The sequence below is a fragment of the Arctopsyche grandis genome, chromosome 3 (genome assembly GCF_051622035.1).
Source record: "Arctopsyche grandis isolate Sample6627 chromosome 3, ASM5162203v2, whole genome shotgun sequence".
NCBI lineage: Eukaryota > Metazoa > Arthropoda > Insecta > Trichoptera > Hydropsychidae > Arctopsyche > Arctopsyche grandis.
Window position 1 is genome coordinate 20,053,961 of NC_135357.1, and position 21,641 is coordinate 20,075,601.

At 34.8% G+C, this 21,641-nt stretch overlaps 2 protein-coding genes across 2 annotated transcripts; both read right to left on the bottom strand.

Annotated features, from left to right (window-relative positions):
• Positions 1–303: 303 nt before the first annotated feature.
• On the bottom strand, positions 304–2,424 carry LOC143909927 (motile sperm domain-containing protein 2-like). Its single transcript, XM_077428208.1, has one exon. It carries the CDS (start codon positions 2,366–2,368, stop codon positions 929–931), a length of 1,440 nt encoding a protein of 479 aa, XP_077284334.1. The 5' UTR covers positions 2,369–2,424; the 3' UTR covers positions 304–928.
• Positions 2,425–14,439: 12,015 nt separating this feature from the next.
• Positions 14,440–21,356, bottom strand: Mgat2 (alpha-1,6-mannosyl-glycoprotein 2-beta-N-acetylglucosaminyltransferase). The gene is made up of 11 exons (XM_077446875.1): positions 21,031–21,356; positions 20,677–20,836; positions 19,928–20,032; positions 19,086–19,243; positions 18,857–19,000; positions 18,406–18,503; positions 18,106–18,251; positions 17,862–18,022; positions 15,784–16,004; positions 15,528–15,701; positions 14,440–14,806 (listed from the first exon to the last, which is right to left on the bottom strand). The coding sequence occupies exons 2-11, from the start codon at positions 20,789–20,791 to the stop codon at positions 14,716–14,718; spliced, it is 1,413 nt and encodes a 470-aa protein (XP_077303001.1). The 5' UTR covers positions 20,792–20,836; positions 21,031–21,356; the 3' UTR covers positions 14,440–14,715.
• Between the last annotated feature and the right edge of the window lie 285 nt (positions 21,357–21,641).

A 21,641-nucleotide genomic window follows, 5' to 3' on the forward strand; every position in this document is an offset into this window, starting at 1 on the left:
CGCAATAAATTAAACTATAAGTTTCAGTTGGACTACAAACATCAAAAGCAACTGTTTAGCACAATATAACATAAAAATGTGACAATGCATATCAGACTTTATAAAGTAGTCTTTTGATAAAAAAAAAAACATAGTATATGCTTCTTTTTCCTATAAATATTTTTATTTTGATACTTTCAAAATCATTTCAGATTTTAATTCAATGTCTAAAATTTTTGTACGGCAATGAAAGTTGTAACGAAATTAAATTATAGGATTAAGGCTACATAGTATTCATATATTTTCGATTTTTTTTTTGTATGTTAATAAGAAAATCTGGTACTAACTTGAAACTAGGCACAAAAAAACAACAGTAATAGCTTAGAAATTCAATTTAAAAAATCTAAATATATTATTTGTACTGAAAATTAAATTATAATCACTTAAATAAAACTTAAAAAACCAGTTTTAGATTTATTTCAGTCTACCAAATATATTACATGTATGTATATATGACCTGCCATCCTAGACTGGCCATCAATTAACATTATTGAGAGATACATAAAAAGAAATAATTATATTTATATATATTTTTAATATACAACATAGCTTACTACCTACATATATACGTACATAGAAACCATCACCAATTGGTTTTATTTACTCGTGGTAAAAAAATATTTCTGGCAACAATTATAAATGTATAAAGCTAACCAGATGCATAAGTAATATTACTAAGGTAACAAATTTTAAATTGACTAGTAATTTATAATCTTTGAAATGGACTAGCTGAAAATAAAAATAATTATTTTTTTAGTAAAATATTTTTGTTCTTTTCAATCAGTATATATTTATATACTATAGTTAGGTTAGAAACGAAAACAAAGGTGACAAGACCAAATATGACACACTGAAGATACTCATTTTCCGTATCGCAAAACCCCTCCTGCTAGGGTCTATTACAGAATTCCCCGAAGGCTTCTGAAGATTGCCCAAAGCTCCGAAAGAAGTAAATGATCAAACCGAGTAATAGAGCCGAAAGAGTAACGTTGACAAGTTGAACGGTTTTCAAGCTCTTCAATTGAGAGTCTAAAACATCTTGACTCGATTTAATCGAAGCGACTGCTTGATTTAATACTGTTATTTGCTTTTCGTTATCCGTGACTTGCACACTCGGCTCCACACCCCCATTTTTAGGGAATTCAGCCGTCTGTACTGTACAACGTAGTCTATGTTGCTCTATCGATAACTTAGACATGTCTCTCCAAAGCTCGGCCAGCTCTTGGGGCGTCATCGATGCGTTGTTTATAGGGGTGCACACAATCAGGAATTTAATTCTTGCAGCCGCCGCGCTCGGAGCTTGACCAGTAGCCGTCAAAGATAGCTTGATAACTTCCGATTTACCCGATGCGAGGACTCCCACACTGGGCCATACTTTAGTTTTTTCTGGTGCGGTAGTTTTAATTTTATAGGCAATGTAACCGTTGTGACTGTTGGTCAGAGTAAAGCTGCTGCCGGCTTCCGCACCGTCGTTTTTGAAGACGATCGTATCGCGTGGCGAAAGCTTCATCATCGAATGACCCCCATCACTGTCACCATACTCGGGTGCATTCTCCCGACCGGGAGAACCAGGATCAGCAAACGTAACTTTCTTTGTAGACGTATCGTTGGCAGAGGGGAAATTAGTGGACACAAAAGAGAACGTGTAGTCGTCGTTGCCTCCCCATGACTTTTGAGCCTGATCCAACGGAATGAACAAACTGATGCCAGTCTTTGTGATGAATTTCATTTTAGCTACGGCTTTAGCAGGCAATAGGGTTTTGATGACTTTGAAAGCGGCATTGAGAACCCAAGGCATTTCATATATAAAGATGTAATTGAGAAAATCTGGATAATACAGTTTGAAAAGTGTTATAATATAGCGAGTGAATTCCATATCCAGGTTGGAGATACCGGTGTCGGCCATGTCGAAGAAGACTGATATTTGACGATTATTATCGATTCGATCTAGACGCTCGAACCAATACACGAGACATCGCATGAGCTCGTCGAAGCTTCGCTGTCCTTTGACGTGCTTTTTACCTTTGAATATGAAAATTGTGCAGCCGTCCACGTCGCGGCCGCGGGGGTAGAAAAGTGCCTCCCGAATGTAATCCATGTTGATGTTGGACTCCGAGATGACGTTGGCACCGAAAGAAGTGCGCCAAGCGCAGGTGTCGACCATCATCTGGAGAGCGAGGGCTGCGTCGCCGTCGTGCTGCTCCAGGAATCGCTGCACGAAGCTGTCGTCCTGCATGCGAGCCGCGTCTGCCGGGTGCACTCCTCCCGCCACTCCTCCTGCCGCCACTTTGGCCTCCCATTGCGTCCGCAGTCCCGCCACGCTCCCCATTCTATTCACCTACTTCCCTTCTCGACACTTCCCACTCAAATGCCAAACTGACAACAGCGACTGCTGCCAACACACTCACACACACACACAACTGTCACATCATTACTGACAACCGTAGAACAAACTCTGTACAAATGCATGCTTTTTTTGTCGTCCACATGGGCTGCGGGGCTGCGAACCTCCCAGTATAGTACATATGGTAATTGGACTATTCGTCACATTGGGGTGGTCACAAAGACAATTTTTGCCATGAAAATCGCGAATACACAATATTTAGCACTCAAGTTCTCGTTACTATGATAGTTATCGTTAGTATTGTAGGAATCTCGTCATCGAAACATTCGAGCATATTCCACAACAACAAACCACATTCCTCGCATAACTCGCACACGTAAACAACACGTGCACTTCTTGGAATCAATCGCCAAACGTTCTAGTAAGTTCCACCCCTACAAGTCGAGTGGAACAAAACCGGTCGAAGAACACCTGCAGCCATTAAACTAAATCGAGCGGAACACCCCTACCAGTCGAGCGGAACTACACCGGTCGAAGAACACCTGCAGCCATTAAACTACATCGAGCGGAACGGTGCCAATCGTTCTAGCAAGTTCTACCCTAATCGACAAAAACACATTCCTCGCACACGCATAAACACCAGCTGCAACGAGTCACGTGATGCCCAAAAACAATATAAAAGGAGGTCCACTCCAAAAAACTTCAGTCGACCCACAGCAGCAAGCGTCGACACACAGCAGCAGACCAGTCGACCCACAGCAGCAAGCGTCGACACACAGCAGCAGACCAGTTGACCCACAGCAACAAGCGCCGACACACAGCAGCGGACCAGCCGAACGAGCCAGCAACACACTGCCGTATCCAGAGACCTTCTGAACATAGCCGAACGCCGAGCCAGCAACACTCTACAATATCCAGAGACCTGCTGAACATAGCCGAATGCCGAGCCAGCAACACACTGCCATATCCAGAGACTTTCTGAACATAGCCGAATGCCGAGCCAGCAACACACTGCCATATCCAGAGACATCTGAACATAGCCGGATCCAGAGCAACGACACATTGCAGATCCAGCGGCCATCACGACACCAAGTCAACAGCCAATAGCCGCTTCAAGAAAACTTCCCCAAATACTCTAATACACTTGTACAATATTTAGGCAAACAATAAAACAACTTAAAACAAGCACAACAGTGTTTCGTTAGGCTGGGATACGGTCAACACTACCTACCCCGCCTACAGTATGATGGACTTTTCGGCTGCCAGATGTTCCGTTATAGAGGTTTTAGTGGCTTTGTGACGAGTAATTTGTGACCAGTAATCACCGAACCAGTACATATTCAAGCTATTTTTATTTTCATTCGATCACCGTCTCGCGAGCCGCTACTGATGCTGACCAATCCCGGTTTTAGAGGGGCTGAGTCGGGCGGCGTCCGAGGGCGCCGAGTATGTTGGGGTGCCACTGTATGCACCAAAGGCGCTTTAAAATTTAAAATTAGGGCGCCAAAGACCCTAAAAAATTTTAGATTAGAGTGCCAAAGGCGAAACTTAAATTGATTATTTGAAATTGAAACTTATATCCTGTCTACAATGTCACAAAATAATTTGTCATAATTTTCTAGGGGCGCTTAGAAAAAAATTCCCGAGAGCGCCATAGGGTGTAAGGCCGGCACTGACGCTGACAACCTTTTAATTCTCTTTTAGACCTTATAGGACGGGTTAAGGTCTGTTCATACTTAACAGCACTGCACGACTCCGTTTCAAATATGTCATTTTATTACATTTCTATTCATATCTATCTACACGTCGCGGTCACGTCACGTTTACAGCAATTTGGCCGAGTGTAAGGCAAAATCGGCTTACTTATACATTAGAGGCCATGACGATACGGCGCAATATTGCTTACGTCGTATTGTCGAGTACTTAAGCCGCCATTCCACCGAATACGTTGACGCAGACGTATCGCAACTGACGACCGCGACAGAACATACGTCAACGCGACGTATGTGCATTCGTATGGGCTAAAACGATACGTCTGCGTCAACGTATTCGGTGGAAGAGCGCCTTTACAATATGAATGCATACACGTGCGTTCATAGCTACGCGTCAGAATACAAGTCAGCAAAAACGATCGGATAAGAGATAAAAATGACCACTAACACGAAAGCCATGTGAAACGTAAAGGAGGTATGTAAAAATGTTTCGGCGTTTATCGAACGAAAAATTATGTATAATCGCGTTGTTGTTGGAAGAAGAAGCTCAAGAAGGCAATAAAAAAGCACAGAGGCGTTTTGATGTGCATCCCATGTTAAAAAACAGAAAAACCGAAGGAGAGTTTTGGACACTGTATAAGGAACTTGTGGATGATGGACAAAATATTTCCGTTAAAAATTTAAAAATTTTTAAAATATTTTTTCAATATTTGCGCCAAAATCATGTCAAAAGAACTTTCACTATCGATAATTGGTCCAAAACAGCAAAGCGGCAGACTCATTGCACGTAATTCGCGTGTATATCTCTACGATGGCCAAAAAGACGGATACGATACGTTAACGGATGTTGCTGTAAGGTATGAACAGGAAATGTTGGGTACTGCTGTAAGCCTGCCATGGCGTAAACGTGACGGTTGAAATGAACATACCCATACAAAATGTACCGAAGAATACTTTTCGTACGGCCGGATACCTGCTGAAGTCGGTTCGTGCCGACTATGTATGAACAGACCTTTAGACGATACTTTTGTTAACAATGACCATTCTATGCATTCTACTTCTTTGCTGACCAGTGCCGGTTTTAGGGGGGGGCTGGGTCGGGCGGTGTCCGAGGGTGCCGAGTATGTTCGGGTGCCACTGCATGCACCTGTTTTAAAATTTAAAATTAGGGCGCCAAAGACCCTTGTAGGAATCTCGTCGTCGTCATCGTCATCGAAACCTTCGAGAATATTCCGCAACAACAAACTACATTCCCGAAACCCAGACGACATGCACCTGCAGTCATTATATTAAACTCAGGCGGAACGCCCCTACCAGTCGAGTGGAACCAAAACGGTCGAAACACGCCGCCACCATTAAAATACATCGAGCGGAAAGGCGCCAAGCATTCCAGAAAATTCGACGCCTCGACGAAAACAAAATTCCTCTCGTACGCGTCAATAACCACTTCCATCAAGCATTCCAGAAAATTCGACGCCTCGACGAAAACAAAATTCCTTTCGTACGCGTCAATAACCACTTCCACCAAGCATTCCAAAAACACTATAAAAGGAGGTACAGCCCAAACAAGACCAGTCGACCCACAACAGCAAGCGTCGACACACAGCACCAGACGAGTCGACCCACAGCAGCAAGCGTCGACACACAGCAGCAGACCAGTCAACATACAGCTCCTGACCAGCCACCACTACACTACGCGGACTTGGAAGATCAACCAGCCGGACGAGCCAGCAACACACTGCCGTATCCAGAGACCTTCCGTACATAGCTGAATGCCGAGCCAGCGACACTCTACCATATCCAGAGACCGCTGAACGACATACTTTTGCCCACAAATACCATACCTTTGTACAACCATAGGCAAACAATAAAACTTTATAAAACTAGCACAACAGTGTTTCGTTAGGCTGGGATACGGTCAACACATCGTACCCCGCCTACATTGGTACTACCCCGACGTGATTTGAACTACGCAGCCTTCATAGCAGTCAACAGCGCAGTCAACACGGCAGCCCACAGTGCAGCCTCCACAACAACCAACAGCCGCCACGACAGCAGTCAACAGCGCAGTCAACATAGCAGCCCACAGCGCAGCCTACATAGCAGCCCACAGCGCAGCCTACATAGCAGCCCACATCGCAGCCTACATAGCAGCCCACAGCGCAGCCTACATAGCAGCCCACATCGCAGCCTACATAGCAGCCTACATAGCAACCGCAGACTTCATGCAACCGCAGACTTCATGCAACCGCAGCCTTCAACGCAGTCTACAACGCAACCCTCAACGCAGACTTCAAACGCAGTCCGCTACATGTCCCCACAACTAGTGACCATGTCAAACAACTCCGCAGCTTTCGCCACAACAAAACGCAACCCGGAGACAACAACCAAATGGATCCACTACTGTTGATCCGCCAGCACCGCTCATCACACCTTCGATGATTCATCACCTCGATGAGCCCATGCAGGACGCCGCAGCCTGCACAACAGCACCGTCCAGACCGTCACAAACCTTCACTACCATTGTAACGACCGCAACAGTAACATGGTGTGAAAGTACATATGGACCAGCTACCAACACAACCCGCTGTTGAGTCAACCCACTCCAGCACAACCGGCGAAACAAATCGCCACTGAGCCAACTAGCTCCAACACAACACAGCCGCTGTCGAGACAACTAACTCCAGCACAATCAGCACAACGCCTGCACAACAACATCGTCCAGACCACCAACCTTCACTATCAACGTAGCCTAGACAGAATAAGCAACATGGTAGAAAAGAACAACTCGGACTGGTACGCAAAACGAGACCCGCTGTCGAGACAACCGACTCCAGCACAACCAACGAAGACCAGCACTCAACGCACTTCGCTAACCAACAGTCTCCACACAAATTCCGCTGTCGAGACAACTAACTCCAGCACAACCAACGAAGACCAGCACTCAACGCACTTCGTCAACCAACGTTCTTCACGCAAGATCCGCTGTCGAGACAACTAACTCCAGCACAACCAACGAAGACCAGCACTCAACGCACTTCGTCAACCAACGTTCTTCACGCAAGATCCGCTGTCGAGACAACTAACTCCAGCACAACCAACGAAGACCAGCACTCAACGCACTTCGTCAACCAACGTTCTTCACGCAAGACCCGCTGCCGAGACAACTAACTCCAGCACAACCAACGAAGACCAGCACTCAACGCACTTCGTCAACCAACGTTCTTCACGCAAGATCCGCTGTCGAGACAACTAACTCCAGCACAACCAACGAAGACCAGCACTCAACGCACTTCGTCAACCAACGTTCTTCACGCAAGATCCGCTGTCGAGACAACTAACTCCAGCACAACCAACGAAGACCAGCACTCAACGCACTTCGTCAACCAACGTTCTTCACGCAAGATCCGCTGTCGAGACAACTAACTCCAGCACAACCAGCAAAACAGTCACGCGAATGACTCCACGCAGAACACAGCAGCCTGCACAACAGCACCATCCAAGCCATTACAAACCTTCACTGCCAACGCAGCTCGCCCAAAATAAGCAACCTGGTAGAGAACAAGACTTGGACCGGCATGCAACACAAGACCCGCTGTCGAGACAACTTTCTCCAGCACAACCGGACAAACAACGACGCCATCGAGTCAATAGACTCCAACACATCAAGATTCCCACAAAATCACACACATCGTTAACACTCACCGGAGAGCCATGTAGGAATCTCGTCGTCGTCATCGTCATCGAAACCTTCGAGAATATTCCGCAACAACAAACTACATTCCCGAAACCCAGACGACATGCACCTGCAGTCATTATATTAAACTCAGGCGGAACGCCCCTACCAGTCGAGTGGAACCAAAACGGTCGAAACACGCCGCCACCATTAAAATACATCGAGCGGAAAGGCGCCAAGCATTCCAGAAAATTCGACGCCTCGACGAAAACAAAATTCCTCTCGTACGCGTCAATAACCACTTCCATCAAGCATTCCAGAAAATTCGACGCCTCGACGAAAACAAAATTCCTTTCGTACGCGTCAATAACCACTTCCACCAAGCATTCCAAAAACACTATAAAAGGAGGTACAACCCAAACAAGACCAGTCGACCCACAACAGCAAGCGTCGACACACAGCACCAGACGAGTCGACCCACAGCAGCAAGCGTCGACACACAGCAGCAGACCAGTCAACATACAGCTCCTGACCAGCCACCACTACACTACGCGGACTTGGAAGATCAACCAGCCGGACGAGCCAGCAACACACTGCCGTATCCAGAGACCTTCCGTACATAGCTGAATGCCGAGCCAGCGACACTCTACCATATCCAGAGACCGCTGAACGACATACTTTTGCCCACAAATACCATACCTTTGTACAACCATAGGCAAACAATAAAACTTTATAAAACTAGCACAACAGTGTTTCGTTAGGCTGGGATACGGTCAACACATCGTACCCCGCCTACATTGGTACTACCCCGACGTGATCTACGCAACCTTCTGATCATCCAACAGCGCTGTCAACACATCGCTACCCCGCCTACATTGGTGACCCCATCTTTGAACCACACAACAGTGTTTCGTTAGGCCGGGATACGGTCAACACATCGTACCCCGCCTACACCCTAAAAAAATTTAGATTAGTGCGAAAAGGCAAAACTTAAATTGATTATTTGAATTTGAATAAATAATTGTTGTCAATTTTACGCGGTACGTCTCTATAAATACGCTACATCTCACGGCATATAATCGGATCAATTTACTTATAAAAATGTATCCTATGTTGTTTATTGTGTTTTTTAATGTACTGTGCAATTTTTACCGTTTTTGTGTAATATTTTTATTTTTTATTTTTATTTTTTTATTTTTTTTATTTTTACATATATACCAGGAAGGCCTTACAGGAAAATCCCAATGCGCCTTCCTGGCCAATTACAAATACAAATGCAGCATTTTTTTATTATAAGTCGTTGAATTGCGAGACACTGAAAAAACTCGCAAATTAACGAGACATCTATGAATTGTACATAAATTTTTATTGTACATCCATCAAATTTCAAATAGTGGTGACATAGTAGGTAGGAAGGATTTTTAGCCATTTTTTTTTCCGGGAACCGTTTCAACAATGAAATCAGAGAAAATTGGCAAACTCTGATAGGAAACGATCAACCTGGAGTCACAAATCCAGGTCTGACCAACAGCATACTCTGAAAAATTCATTTTCATTCAGGGATAGAACCCGGCACCTTCTTGACGATAAGCAGAAGCTTAACGTCCGAGCTATGCTGCTGGCTAAACAAACTAAACAAACAGAGAAGTTTTTATCGGACATACGTCGAGCACCAAGCGTCAAATACCACTGATGCTAAAATTATTTAGATCTGTCCGTAGACAGAATGTCACTTGACAACAAAAGAACACCTAAAGCCATTTTTATTAATATTCCATTTCTCTGTATTCACCGACACAACACAAGCGCATTTGTTCACGTCAACTCTCGGTAAAAGAAAACAATTAAAAGATACAGAAATTAAAATTAAATATCAAATTGTAATAAAATGTAAAACAAAATAAAGCATGAAAATAATGTAAAATAAAATGAAATATTGACAATTAAATATGAGAACACGTTTACGATCTCAAACTTAACAATCCCTCAACCAGAGTAGCATATATTAGATTGAATAAATCCAAGTTAACAGAAATCTGATTGATGAACTTGATGCCCCAAGCAACAGGCGACGAAACCATCAAATTAGTGTGCGCCCCGGGGGAAGAGAACACACTGCGACATCTGATGTAACTAAGTTGGCTAGGAATATTGAAGCTGAATATTGCAAGAATTTGAGGATTGCTCACCAAACCAACCAGTAATTAATAGAAATGTTTCCCCAAATATACTCTACGTCTACATATATGTGACAACACCATTTATGAATTCTACCAGAAATAAATTAAAATAATTGTTTAATCAATTTGGATTATACAAACCAGTTTCAACAAACCTTCATTTTTTTTAGCGATTTATTCAAAAGGTTAGTATGTACATACAAATAATATTTCGTTGTTTGGTTTAACCAAATTTATAAAAAAAACAATACATACAGACAAAATTTACTGTTAAATCATTTATTTTTTTCGCATTTATTTTGTTGTTGATTTATTATAACATTTGTGACTAGAACATATAAATAAAAAAAAAAATATAAAACAACATTGTCAAGAGAAAACATTGCACATGCGTTTTGAAAACCATCCATTATGTATTTATTTACATAAAAAACATACTAAAAATATAATATTAATCCTGGAATGTCTGTATAAAATTTAAATTTAAATAGTAATTATATTCCATTTAAGTATGAAAAAAATTTATTATTAACATGTACAATGTACCATATAGTCCACCAACGAAAATGTACATACATGTACATAAATGTACATGTACTAAACAAAAAATAAATAAAAAACTTTTAAAAACACTATGCAATCTAATATCCAACAAATACATATGTACTAAAATCAAGTTATTTGAAAAAATGATTTTTGCCCCAAATATTATATGTATTTTCTTTATGATTTCCATAACAAAATGCGCATTTTAAACCCACATATAATTTTTTATCCAATTTATCATTAAATTTGTATTGACCGGATAATTTCTAACAAATTTTACATTTCAGTTATTTATTATGAACAATATTTACTATGTATGAATACATACTTATACATAAATATTACCCCTCAATCGGAAGTGTTAAAAAACGATCGGATAAGAGATAAGAGATATAAAAAATGACCACTGACACGAAAACCATGTGAACTGTAGAAGAGGTAAGTAAAAAGTAATACTATGAGAGAGACAACTCGCATTAGGTGAGGATGGTATGGAGTTTGAGTAACATCAACATTCATACAATAATTTTGTTTTGGAGCAAAAAATACATTTTGAACAGAACATACATAAAAGTAGTATATAATCTTACATTATTTGTTAAAAATGATAATATTTAAAATGTAAAAATATTTTTGAGGCAACAAAGCAGGTACATATGTACACACTCTCCATTAGTTTACGTCATTAGCATGCCATGATTCAGAATACACAAATATTAATTTTTATTATACATCAAAACAATAAATCAGTCTAATTTTCAGTGTACAAGTACGCGACAAGTACAAGTCTACAAAGCATAAATATAATACGTAACACTAGTAGAGATAGATTTTGAAAATGATAAGGAATTCGCGTTTTGGCAGTAGCATTTAACCAGTAATAGATAGTAATCGATATGTTCTTTTAAATTTTAATTAATTTAAATAATACTTATTTTTATTTTGTTCAAATTGTGAATTTTAAAAATTTTATTTCTCTCCGACATTCTATAAATTTATGATTTGGCTTTTTAGATTTCAGAATATTTCTGAAACTACATATGTACATATGTATGTTAGTACTATGTATTTGTTTTTTCAACACGAATAATCAGCATTATAAATTTTATACACAAATACATTTTTTGTATATATTTCATTTCCTTTTGCCCCACTACTTATTATGAACTGTGTATGTATGTAAATGCCTACAAGAGCAAAAAAAAACAAAGAAAATAATTCACTTGAAGAAAAAGTTTTATGACACATTTCTGACGAATGTGAAAACTAAACATTGACGAATACATTTTTTTAATTTATCTGTGTACATACGTAGTAACAATAGATACAGTTTTGTAATCATGCAAAAATTTTATTGATTTGAAATCAGAATCGATCACTGATTACGTTTTCATGGTATTTTTTTATGAGCTAAAATTATATATTTTTTTTATATCTATCTATTTCAACGTGTCCATCCAACATTTTCAAATCTCAAATAAAAATCAGATGATAAAACTATCTCTACTAGAAACATTTCATGTATAAAGATTAGATAAATAATTTATACATAAAGAATTTCAAAATGAAGATTCTCAATAAAAAATATTACTCGAGAATTGTGTAAATAATATAGATGGCGAAATTATGATACATGTGAATGCATAATAGATTTGAACACATGTAACCCGATGATTCTTAATCAGAGGAAAATATTTAAATATGAATTGCTCTTACAGTACAAAAACATCGTTTGACGATTTATAATAAAAAAATGAGTTTGTTTCACTCCATTAAAAATATATTGTAATGTAACCACAAGAAATGAAATCCGTGATTTAATTTGCAAATGTACCAATTTATATTTGAATTAAAACTGAATACATCTTAAAAGGCATTGGGATATAAGTACCAGTATAATAAATCTAAGACAATGTAGTAATTGAAATATATCTAAAAACTATGTATAATATTATTACAAATAAATAAAAATTTTGAAAAGGTTTAATCGTTTCTAAAATGGTTACGTTCAAAAAATATGAAAATAGAAAAATGTATTGTATAAAAAAATGCTGTAGATAAATAAATTTTACTTATTATAAACATTTAATGGAAACATCATTTTTATCCAATCATCATACAACTTTACTACATTCATTTTTCACTGCCGCACAGATGAAATTATACATATCATTTATTTTTAATAATATTGTACAATATGGAGTAATATCATTTGGTCAAAAGTCTAAACAAATTATCAGTATTTAAAAACACAACATGAACAGAAAAAATTTATAAACAAAATCATACGTGTGTAGTTAGAGCGCATTAAATATCTCATATGCGGTTATTATATTGATAGATATAAAAACAGTAAAAACACATGTGTACATATGTTTGTATATATTGGTATAATAAAATGCTTTGACTGGAGCTTTTCTAGTCAAAGCATCAGATTTTTCTGTAATATTAATTAATCTTTTTTTTTAATAAGTTGTAACACAGACATTATGCAACGAATAGGAAAAGCACATGCTTTAACCGATACTACAATATATGTAATAATAATTCATACTGAAATCACCACATAAGAGACATTTAAAATGTAATGACAATGTGCAAATTCAATCGCTCACTCAAAGAAAATCAAAAACCATATCGAAGTTTATGATGTTTAATGATGTGTGCGCATACAATTATTTACATATGTACATGCATATAAATTCATTCAGATTTTATTTTAATTTTAAAATATTGGAGAAAATAAATCTACTAAGTTTTGAAAGGAAATTATTACTCCACAAAAAGGAACTGTCGTATTATACATTGATATTAATTTAATATACCTACATATTTGGGGCTTCCATTTTGAAAATACCTCAAATTTTTATAACTGCCATTTGCCTTCACAATAATTAATAAAAATATCTACACTTGAATTTTAGTCATATATACAAGCATGTTTATCCAATAAATATGCAGATGCAACGACTTTTAAAAACATAGTTAGAGTAAGGTTTTGATTACAGTCGAACTCGGTTATTAAAAGCCTAACATTTTCTTATATCGGTAATAAGTTAAATCAACAAAATTCAATTATTTTTAAATCTGAACATACACAAAATTGCATAAATAACAATGCACTTAATAATTAACATTTTTAAATAAACACAAACCTTTTACACATTTTGACATTCTTTTGCACGATATATGTATGTATGTACATTACAAATAATTTGGAATTTTTTTCAGAATCGAAAAAGAACAAATCTTTAATAAAAAGATTTTTTCAACCCGATTTTAATTTACAAAAATGTAAAGGAATTTTATAAATCCATGCATATAACAAATAAATGTCTCTGCACTGATTACCAAAGTACCGGTCATCCATTGCTTAAGAGTTAGGATTTGCAATAGTGTTTTATAATAAATGTTATCATTTTTAGTTTTCAAGTAAAATTTTATATTTTATAAATTTTTCTTCAAAAATTGTTAGAAAAAAAACATTAACTAAATCTATTTCCCAAATATTGATAACATTCTATATCCTTGTAACAATTGAGATCGTGCTACAGCTGTATTTGTATCAAACAAGTTCGACTGTATTTGCAGAAATGCTCGCCAGAATGTATTTAATACTTTTTATAAATAAATCTGTTCTTTCAATATAATACATACATATTTACATCTTAAAAACTTAAAAATTAAACAATAAAAATTTGTGAATTACGTTTCAAAAATTAATGACACAAATATTATATTATTAATTATTAGTAAATATAAATAATACTTTTCACTAACACTAAATTTGACTAAAATTTGGTAAACAAAGAACATTCTTAATAAGCGTCCCACAACTTTTATAACAAATAATACTCTACAAGCAACCAAAATTCATTAATTAATTCACATGATACTATCGATAGGTAAATAGAAAAAATCTAAATTATTTTTTCTACATTTGGAAACCTTTTCGATTGTAAAATAAAATAAATAAATAAAAAATCATCAAATAATAACTGATTTCAACTTTGATATACTTTCCATAATTTTTACCATATTGATATTCAGATGACACCAAAATTTGAGAATTTGCCAATAAACATTTAAAAAAAAAACAACTAATTATTTGAAATTTTATATAAATGGACACTAAAAACATTCCTATTATTCTTTTAAAAAACAGTAAATAGAAACACACACACACGCACACACTTGTAAAAATTTTTTTTGTGAATTTTAAAATGCACCACTTTCTATGAGAAACTGAGTTCTTTGCTCTCGGGCTGTTTGAGCTTCTTTAGTAATATTAAGGCAGAGTTGATGATCCCTGTAAGAAATTGAAAAAAATTATATCATAGCAAACGAAGAGTATAGAACATAAAATATAAATTTAACTTTAAACCACACTATTACAAAGCGAGCGATCACTGTAAGTTGATCACAATACTTGCTGCTTGCCAAAGTAAAAATACTTTGTTAAGGTAACTAATGCTTTGAAATGGCTTGGGTGGTTGTCCTAATCCAACACACCCATCTACTTCAACCCTTCTTCATCTTAGGCAAAACTATTTGAACTCGTATGCCGAAAAATTAAAAATTTATGTTTAAAAAATTTACGTTGTGTCGATAAAAATTTCAGTTACCGATACTAAGTTTCAGTTCGATAAGACTAACGGTGTTCAAAAAATCCCCAAAATACACAGACACACACACATTTTTTCTAGATCATGAAAACGTAATCAGTAATCGATTCTGAGTTCGAATCAGTCAAAATATCGAGTTCGAATTTTCACATGATCACAAAACTTTATCTATTGTTACTATATATGTAGATAAAGTAAAAAGTGGCATGTACAATACAAAAATCATTACCTATGTAATTTAGTGGTATTTAATATTTCCAAAAGAATAATACTAAGAATAATTAGTTAACCCTCCCCCCCCCGCCTCATTCTTTAAATAAATGTTTGTGTCACAAGTAAATTAATTTTTAAATTGAAGTATTAGCTCAATAATGTTGAGGACGCTGCAGAAATTATGATACACACCTTGTATCTCCCCAGCCACCATTTCCTTTTCGCAACTTATTTTTTTTCGGAGCTACAGCAACTTGTAAAGTGAGACCAGCTGGGAAGAAATACTGCTTTGCACCTTTTACTACTTTCTGCACCTTCGTAATTACTGAATTACTATCACAATTTGCTTTTTTATGATGTACTCCACTAAAAACAAAAAAAAAACTTTAAATAAAACAAATATCAATTGATTGTGTAAAATAAACAGGAATAAAGGGATAATAATTACCATTCACCAATATGAAAAACTCTAGGTCCTCTTGCAACAAGTGCTTTTAAGCGAGATGTTAGAGGAAGACATTCTTGTGAAACACGTTGAAGTGACCAGTCCCAATTATAATCATCATATGAGCAAAATCCCTCAGCACACGCACTTAATCCTCGCCAAGTGTCCTTGCGGAAAGCCATACCCATATTATGTCTACTTGATTGCCATGGACACACTTCCACCTACAAATTAAATAAAAAAAATTAGCCTTCCTTTAGTTGAATAATGGCATATTGTTAAATTATTCAAATGCAATAAAATGCATAGAATACATATACACACGTATTTGTAAATAGGTTTTTGAGCTCTCTTTTCTATTACGCTGTAAATATTAACATTACAATAATATAATACTATGATTACTAACAAAATTAATATAAAATTGTAAAATAGAAAATTATCAGTAGATCAGTAGCTATTAAAATAGATACAATATGTATTGTGAACATAATTTAGTAATAATAAAAAGCATTTAAAAATCAAAAAAATATACACACGTATGTATGTATTTTCTAAATTATACAAAGTCAAATATTTCTCAACAAAGCTAATATACATATTCTTAAAAAGCATTGTGGATTAAATAATAAAACTATTTATCATCAAAATAATACTTTTCACATATGCATTTTAATATAATGTATTTAAATTTGTACTAGAAAACACCAGAAAGAAAAAAATAGTTAAATTGATGATACATAGTATTGTTATAAAGCTATTGTGTATATGTATTCAATAACACAATTTAAAAATAAATAGCAATTCATTTGAGACACAAAACATGCAGAACTACAATTATTTACCACATACCATAACAAATTTTAAATATATAATATTAAAGGTGATAATCAAAAAAACAACAAAAAGGCATACGTTTGTTTTTGAATGTTCAAATAACATTTAAAATCTAATTCATGCAATAATTTTTATTTATGGAATCATCACATGTTTGTATTGTAACAAAAACAAATCAATAAAAATGGAGAGAGCACTTTTTGTAAGAAATCATTATCCAATATATTTCTAAAAACATTAATTGTTAAATGCCGTATTATTAACATAGCCCATAGCATAAAAAATACCTGTAAGTCGTTTTGAATAAATAACATACAAATTTGAAAAAAATCCTACCACCTCAATAAAACGAGTATAATATTTCATATAAATATGTATAACATGCTATGTAGTTGTTTTATAAAATAAAGCATAAGGGTAAAACAGTCGAACAAGATTTCTTCAATTCACAAAGTTATTCCAAAACTCGGTGAATTGAATATTTCTCATTGACATTAACTACAAGAGATCCAAAATTTGAAACACTTTCTATTACACCTTTTGATAGTATCCATAGAGGTGTGGTAAGAGATGATAGCCCCACGTTTGAGAATAAGAAACACCACGTGACCTTCCCGTCTTCTGATTCTTCTAATATCCATCCACAAAAGAAATGAGCAGCGGCAGCAAAAAGCAAATACATTGCAATAAGAAAAAAGATAATACAAAACTTTGGAGCTTTGAGATTATAAAAACATTATTTATATTAGCTTTTCGACAAAAGCTATTTATTCACAAAATATATCGTACAACGAACTGCAATACAATTTTCAATAGTTTAAAACTGAATGTATGCAAACCTGCAATGATATAATAGACAACATAGGAAATTGCCTAAATCACTACATGAAAAGATGAATTTAATGAGACATTAAAAACGTCACTACAACTCTGCATACACTTATGTAGATAAGTAAAAGCAACACACACACACACACACACACACACACACATCAATTTCCAGTTTCACAATAAATGATTATACATACATACATATATAACGCACATGTACATATGTATGTAGATAATATTATATAATAGAAGATTTTAACATAAGTACAAGTGTATAAAAATTTACGTGAATTTAAATGTGGTTAAGACATAAAAGCATTTTATAAATAAATCACAGTTTACAACACAAATACATATTTCAAAAACATGTCAGTGGGTAGTTTTTATTTAATTCAGTTAGACAATTAGCTCACCTTGTCACCCACAGCATAATAATTGTACGTTTTGAGATATGTTCCAAGACAAAGAATATTACAATTAGGACAATGTCGATTAACAGCCTCTTCCATTAATCTCAAAACATGAAGAAAATCTTCAGCAACATAATGATCTTCTTCCAAAAACAAAACTAGTCCTAAGATAATAATAAAATATGTTTTCAAATATATTGATAAAATACCCAAAAAGATTTAAAAAAATACACTTTAAAACTATTACCTGTATGATCTTTTGTAACTTGTAGACCATCAAATACTCTATTAGCTTTCCACCACCAATGATGTTTTGTTTGTGTAAATTTAGCTTCACGATAGTGTCCATACAAATCTGGATGAAGAGCATTAATACACTTCCGCTTAATAGCTCTACACAATACAAATTAAATAATTAAATCTTACAATACTATGTATTAATTTAAAGGAAAATTACAAGTCAACAATCATATGTAACCATAGACACATTATATCAATTTTGTTAAAATATAATAATGCGCTTTGATATTTTTAAAATTATACTAACTCTTCCTTTTTAACGTTTCTTGGGCAGTCGTTTGAATCTTCACCAGGAAACTGATTAGGATGCGTTTGTAAAGAATGTGGATAAAAAATTTGCATCACCTATGAATTAAAAATAATAAATCATTTTCAAAAGAGCTATAACTATGTTCTTATTAATAATATCAAAACTTTTACATTCTAAGTATTATGATTTGTACAATACAAGTACATATAATATATTTATGGTTAACCCTTTGAAGCATAGCGTTATCAAAAATGACCCATCTTTTTTTATCTTTTGCTGCATGGTGGGATGTAATTTATACCACTTCGAAAAATTAAAACTATTTGAAGCACAAAGGTTTATATTATGTCCCACTAACTAACAAAAAAAAAAATTTTCTGTGCAACACGTGCATTTTTTTTTTTCAAAGGGTTAAAACATGATTTTTTAAAAATAAAATGATACCAACTTTACAAAAATCGATACTTTGCACCAAATCATTGATATCTTCATCGTAATAATCATGTGAAAATACTAATAATGTGTTGTGAATGTCTCTTGCTTGAGCTAATGACACAATTAAATGTCTCAAGTAAGTAATTCTTCTGTGAACCTGCAAACCCACATAGAATTTAAAAATTTACAAAAAGATCGGAACAATCTAAAAAAAAAACTGATAAATTAGAAAAATTAGGTACCTGAATAACAATAACGACAGAATTATTTTGTAATGGTCCAAATATATCTTCGTTAATAACAGTTTGTTGCATATTATACCTAGCAATATTTTTTACAATTTCTGATATATTTAAAAGAGATGATACTCCAGCATCGGAAGCCACAGAAGAGTTGATTCCTATAAATAAATAAATAATGAATATAATATAACAAAAAAAAGTCATTTGATATTAATTGAATACTTTAATATTATAGAAATTTATAGCAAAATATGAATTCTGATCAAAAATAAAAATTATTTATTTATATACATTAAAATAACGTCTCACAAGGCCGTAATATTCAACCTGTGGCTCGCGGGCCCGTATGAGGTATTTTAGTGGTAAAATCTCATACTTAAAATGACTTAAATGTACTTTTCAGGTTTCTGATTGTCGAAATGGACATTCAAAAACTCATTCCAACTCATTATTATATGAATGGAATTAATTGATAATTGAATATAAGGTTATGTTTGCATATAAATATTATCTTATAAATTGGCTCATTACTTCCGATATATCTGAAATAGTATAAATTTTGTATTTTTTTCCTCGTTTACATTTACTATTTTTATCGTTGAATGTAATAAAATGCAGTAGAACTTTGAAAATGCATAATCCCAAAGTAATTGTCTTAATTGTACAATGGACCCTTCTATCCGGTTGCAAAAATTTGTTTTATTTTTTCGGACAAATGTAAAAGACTTGAAATATTTTATTATAATAAATAAAAAAGGTAATTAGTCAATAAAAGACGTTGCAGATGGATATTAACCTATGTTTTTCTATAATGGAGTTGTTGAAATTTTATATACACTTACCTTGAGTAGTGACATTTTTTGGTTTAACGGTTAGAAATTTATGTAACACAGACGGAACCATAGCTAATACGGCAGCTGATGTATCATTGGAGTTGAGAGTTTCATCTTCATGAAAAAAACAACAAAAAGCGAATGATATGAATCAATTAAAATTTTAATAGAATATTGTAAATGTCATTGTAAATATGTATGTATATATGTATAATACATATAATTTGGTCAAATTTCAAGAAAACTAGCTCATTTAAAGAGCCCAGCAACACAAGGTGACCCGTGGGCAGCTCTGTGGGTGACTGTTGAAATGTATGCAATTGTATTAAGCATGCCACACCAGGCATCGGTTGCCCAGATCGTAGTCACCCGTCTGTTGAGATTGATTTCCCGCGTTTGGTCTGGTCACCATGATTTTATTACATAAGCAACCGTCGTGATCCCTCAAAATGTATATCGTTGTATTGAATGGTGCCACACTCGGCGATTTAGTTGCCGGCGACCATGGGTGACTATATAGTGAAAAAAATATGAACACGTGTGACTGTATCGATGTAACCAATGCATACATTTGAGCTGCACGCGCAACAAAATCATCCGCAGAGTTGTCAGCAAGTCACCCAATGTGACCGGGCTCTAAGTGGGTCAAAAATTGATTGCAAAAATCTGTGTCCACATAAATAAAATCATCTAAATAAATAATCAAAGCGTATAAAGCAAATGAAAAACAGTTCAAAATATTTGTTAAAATGTCTTACCACCGTCATTTGCAAATGGGCGTTGACTTATGAGTTGCAATTGCAACCAAATGAGACAAACTAATCCTATTGATACAGAGAGGCGTATTATAGCTGAGCATCTTAAGCGAGGCATAATTAATGTCTTCAACCAATTTCAACGTTTGCATTGAGCTTCAAACTGAAAACGATAATTACAAAAAAGTAAAATGAATTGAACAAATGAATGGTGTTATTTAATCTATATCTTCATTAATACTGTATAATTTCGATAAGATATTTTAATTTTGATAATATTAGATTTTAGGATAATTTTGATAATATTAAAAATTATCTAAATAAAATATAAAAACTACACTTAAGAATAATAAATACCTTCAAAATTATCTGTATATTTCCAAGGAGATAATCCTTAGTACTTCGCTAACGATTATAATACTTAATATGTAATAATCAAATTAATTTGTTGATGTGTGCACTTTATTATATTCCTTGACTATATTCTGTTCGATTCCTTGTGTTTCCTTTGGCATAAATTTTGCACAAAATGATTGAAAATAATTTGTTCTTTGTGCTATAATAATATCTTGTGCTTATTATGCTCTATATAATAATCTTAAAATTGTAGATATAGCACCAATACAACTTGTTGAATAAATTATAAAATTGCACATAAATTACTTTGAATAGCAAGTAATTTAAAATATATTTTATTTAAATATAATTATAATAATATTTTATTGGCTTTGAAATGGCTTATATGTATATTTTGTTCAAAATGGCACAACTGTTAATAAATGGTGGTTAATCCTTCGTTTCAACTGTATATCAAAAATGGTGCAAATATCATATCGTTCTACTTTGGCCAAAACTGTTTATGTATCCATAAAGTAATATTATGAGCGAAATGTTCTAGATACAAAACTGTGTCAATTCTATTGAAAATTATTTCTATAAATTCAAATTATATTCCAAATGCTGATCAA

What these genes read in the sequence shown, in the direction of transcription:
- LOC143909927 (XM_077428208.1), bottom strand. Translation starts at nt 2,368, where the DNA reads ATGGGGAGCGTGGCGGGACTGCGGACGCAATGGGAGGCCAAAGTGGCG.
- Mgat2 (XM_077446875.1), bottom strand. Translation starts at nt 20,791, where the DNA reads ATGCCTCGCTTAAGATGCTCAGCTATAATACGCCTCTCTGTATCAATA. An exon ending in AAAAAATGTCACTACTCAAG is followed by an intron (nt 19,244 to 19,927) that starts GTAAGTGTATAT and finishes ATTTATTTATAG; the next exon opens with GAATCAACTCTTCTGTGGCT. An exon ending in GTTTTTCATATTGGTGAATG is followed by an intron (nt 15,702 to 15,783) that starts GTAATTATTATC and finishes TTTTGTTTTTAG; the next exon opens with TGGAGTACATCATAAAAAAG.